At 37.3% G+C, this 3,684-nt stretch overlaps 1 protein-coding gene across 7 annotated transcripts in view; it reads left to right on the top strand.

The window, feature by feature from the left end:
- Positions 1-1,674: 1,674 nt before the first annotated feature.
- The window catches only part of LOC115374976 (nucleoprotein TPR-like), a 71,307-nt gene continuing 69,297 nt past the window's right edge, over positions 1,675-3,684 (top strand). For 6 of the 7 annotated variants that reach the window (XM_030074178.1, XM_030074175.1, XM_030074174.1 and 3 more), the window contains exon 1: positions 1,772-1,922. In XM_030074178.1, the coding sequence (XP_029930038.1) occupies positions 1,772-1,922 (151 nt within the window). Of the gene's footprint in view, positions 1,923-3,684 lie in introns of all 7 variants that reach the window. The other variant, XM_030074171.1, reaches the window with a different exon arrangement.

Genomic DNA, 3,684 nt, shown 5'->3' with positions numbered 1-3,684 from the left:
TCAGAGCAGAAATACCATAGATATCTATAATAAAGGCCTTTATTATAGATATAAGCCTTTATTATAGATATCTATGAGAAATACCCAATAATACTGTTAGATGTCACATTCTCCATGACGTTATGTTTGGTTTTCTTTTAACAGAGGCATGAACTCCAAAATAAGAGCTCTGTTTCAGAACAAGGTGATTTCTGCTGTTAGAGCAACATTTCCTTGAAGTAATTTTGTTAGTAACACTGACTGGAAAAAAGTTCGGTCCTTACCACAAATCTAAAAAATAAGGTAAAACGAGTCTTTTTTAAGTGGGTCCATAGATTCTATATAGAGAAACATTACTTACATAAATTAAAAGAGACACAAATGTGAATTACTCTCTCTATAAATTGCCTTTTAACACTTGATCCCACCGCAAAGACACCGCAACATTGTTGGCACAAGACATTACTGTGTTGTTCAAACAAACAAGCCTTGTGTTGTTTTATTGGTAGAAGAAGAAGAAAAAAAAAAAAAAAACATAGTTTCGGAGCCGACCGCCTCTGATATTTTGAAGAAGAGACTTTGAGAATCTCTTAGTAAAGTTTATTGAAAGAAAAAATAAGCGTTTATTTGTCACTTGGATAAAAACACTTATGCTTGGAGATAATAGTAGTTCAAGTCAAACTTTGGTATAATTCAGTATTATCATTTATTTTATTTTACAGTTGTGGTGATATGATGATTTTGAGATATGGCGACACAATTCATTCATTCATTCATTCATCTTCTAAACCGCTTATCCTCACTAGGGTCGCGGGGGGTTGCTGGAGCCTATCCCAGCACACATAGGGCGAAGGCAGTGAAACACCCTGGACAGTGGCGACACAATTATGATGCAGAATTGCTCTCTAAGTTTCTAACAAATCATTTATTACACATTTTGGGGAATATTATTCCAAAATTTCAGATTGTTGTTTGACCTCATACCCAACATTTGAGGCAATGGGATGAACATTAATATGGGCATTGGATGTGGTTTTGCATTCACGCGTCATATCAATCCAAACAAACAAACAAACAAACAAAAAATATCCATATGATGTTATTGATTACCACCACCTACTTGGATAGTGCTTATTTTTTGTCATTTAGAAGCAATTACTGCAACTACCGACTATTCTGTTTTGCTTATGAAAAAATAATAAGCTGGATCTTACCAAGACCCATTTGTCTTTTATCTCAGTGTAACATGCAACAGAAAATGATCAGGTAAACTTAGTTTACAAGTTAGATAGAGCTGTTTGATCTGGACAGGAGTTTGTTGTCATCCGCTTTCAGATTATTTCTTCACTTTATCTCAGTTAAATAATTTATGTGCAAATTCGTATTGCAGTCACATGATACCCTGCGAAGGATTTCCTCAGAAGTCCTTTAGCTAAAGAATAATATTTCTCTTGAAAGAAGGTTTGCTATTGTTAATAATTTGATTTGACGTAACTTTAAAAAAACAATGTTTGCCAAATAACATACAAAACACAAATTTTATTTTAACTAACAAAAACAAGTTTGCGTGCGTCCGTCAAGATGCCTTTTATTTTGAAAGTAATAATCGGAAATACTGCTTTGCCAACCGCCAGTAACAGCGAAGAAGAAGAAAGAGTAGGATATCCTGTGTTCGCTGTGGGCTGTTTGATTCTTTAGCTGCGGCTCCAGGGTCGCTACAGTTCAGCAAGGAGGCCAGCGTTTCATTTACTCTGCTTGTGGGTGTTTTAGGAGTTTGGGGACTGTGGAGGAGATGGCGGCCGTCCTGCTGCAGGTGTTGGAGCGGGCGGAGTTGAATAAACTCCCGAAAGGTGCCCAGAACAAGCTTGAAAAATTTGTGACTGAGTTGCAGAGCGCGAGCGAGGCGCTCAGGACGCAGCACGAGCGCTTCAAAGCAGACTGCGGTGAGTGCAGCCAAACCGAAACTAGCCGCCTAGCATGATAGCTAGCCCAAATCCATATCTAGCCCATGTGCAAACTTCACGCCAAACTCCAGTGAAATGATTAGTTGCCGGATCTAACAACCGATTTTTCGCGGCAGTAATCAAGCAGCAGTTTAGAAATACGAAGCTCTACTTTTACAAGTGCTTCACAGTGCTCGCAGCCGTCTCCTATCACGCAACGTTATCTGAAGGGAAGATAATATGACGAACGAACGTCCACTTAAAAAGTGGCAATTTAAACCTCCAGAAAATGATTGTGATAAAAAAAAAAAAAAAAATAGTTGCCTAAGTTTAGGTGTCAGGTACTGTATGTGTCTTTTTGACTGCCTAAAACAGCCTTTAATTAGAACATATCCCCCCAATACATCAAGGTTCATGTGGGAATTATGTTTTTCCCTCTCAAATGTCATAAGAATTATCAGTGGTTCTCACACTGCTACTGGTGTGGCTATGTTTGGTGAGGACCCTAAATAGAGGGAAGCTTTTTGAAGATTATAAACGGCATGTTATAGTTCCTCAGTGTCTTCCAAAACAACTAAAACAAATGTGTGTAAAATATTGGTATTTCTTACACACTCAGTAGCCACTTTGTTAGGTACACAATCTAATACAATCCAATACATCTGTTTTGCTATAACGTTTACTTTTATGATGCCTAAAATGCTCAGGTTTTCTTTTTGTCACAGTACTAGTGCTGTTAATTCAGTTAGATGTTTGGCATTCAGCTCCTAGTTAATGTTTCTGCTATTCTGTCCCCCTCATGTGTATAAATAGGGCAGACAAGAAATTAGAAACACCTCTCAAAATAATGTAGCCCAGTACAAGACCTCCACTACTATCTCAATAATATAGGATTACCGTGACAGAAATGTACATTTATGAATAAAACATGACTCTAGATTTCTTCTCAGCTAAATATCAGTTATGTTGTTATTTTTGATTCCATCTGATGAAACTTTTTCATTTGAGAGGATTCAGGGAGGGTTTGTAGATACAATATGCAAGGAAAAAGAATGATGCAGTGGACTCTTCATGTCACTTTCCACTCTGTTTAGTTTCACATATTCTTGATTTGTGCTAAAGGAAGATATTTTGGGGGAGGAATAGCTCATGTAAAGTTCATACTGTGTATGATTCATTTTTATACGGGACATATTTTGATCCAGAATGACCACTTTGGGTCAAAAGCATTCAATAAATATAGAACTTGTTGTCCCCTCAAATTGGTTGTGATTTTTTAGTATGATAAATAATTCAAGAGATGTAAATGTACATGTTTTGTTTCATTAGTAAATAAATAATGTCTGGGACATCAGAGGGCTGTACTACGAAATAAGATTAACAGGTTAGTGAGGTATGTCGAGTCTAAAGTTTGCGGTGTCACAAAGGTGGCTCTCTTGACCCAGCTTCATCACCATGGTAACATACGCTGCATAACCTACTCGGGACCAGGTTATGTTCAGAGTTTTGGCTGAAAATCGCCTTTTTTCCTGTTTTGCTTTGGATAATACAACTGTTAATCCTTCAAATTTTACACTGAATATCACAAAATACAAGAATAATAAGCCATAGCAACTACATTGCTTGCTCCTTATTTGCCGCCAAGTTAATTTGATGCCGCTGGTACTGCATCTAATAAACACTGGATAAAAATCAAACTGTCTCCACTGTCCTGACATTCCTTGTGGAAAACAGCAGAGTGCTCATCCCTGCCCATGTTATT

This window comes from Myripristis murdjan, chromosome 17 (genome assembly GCF_902150065.1).
Source record: "Myripristis murdjan chromosome 17, fMyrMur1.1, whole genome shotgun sequence".
Lineage (NCBI taxonomy): Eukaryota > Metazoa > Chordata > Actinopteri > Holocentriformes > Holocentridae > Myripristis > Myripristis murdjan.
The sequence above is the reverse complement of the archived record's forward strand: the minus strand, read 5'-3'. Positions and strand labels throughout refer to the sequence as shown.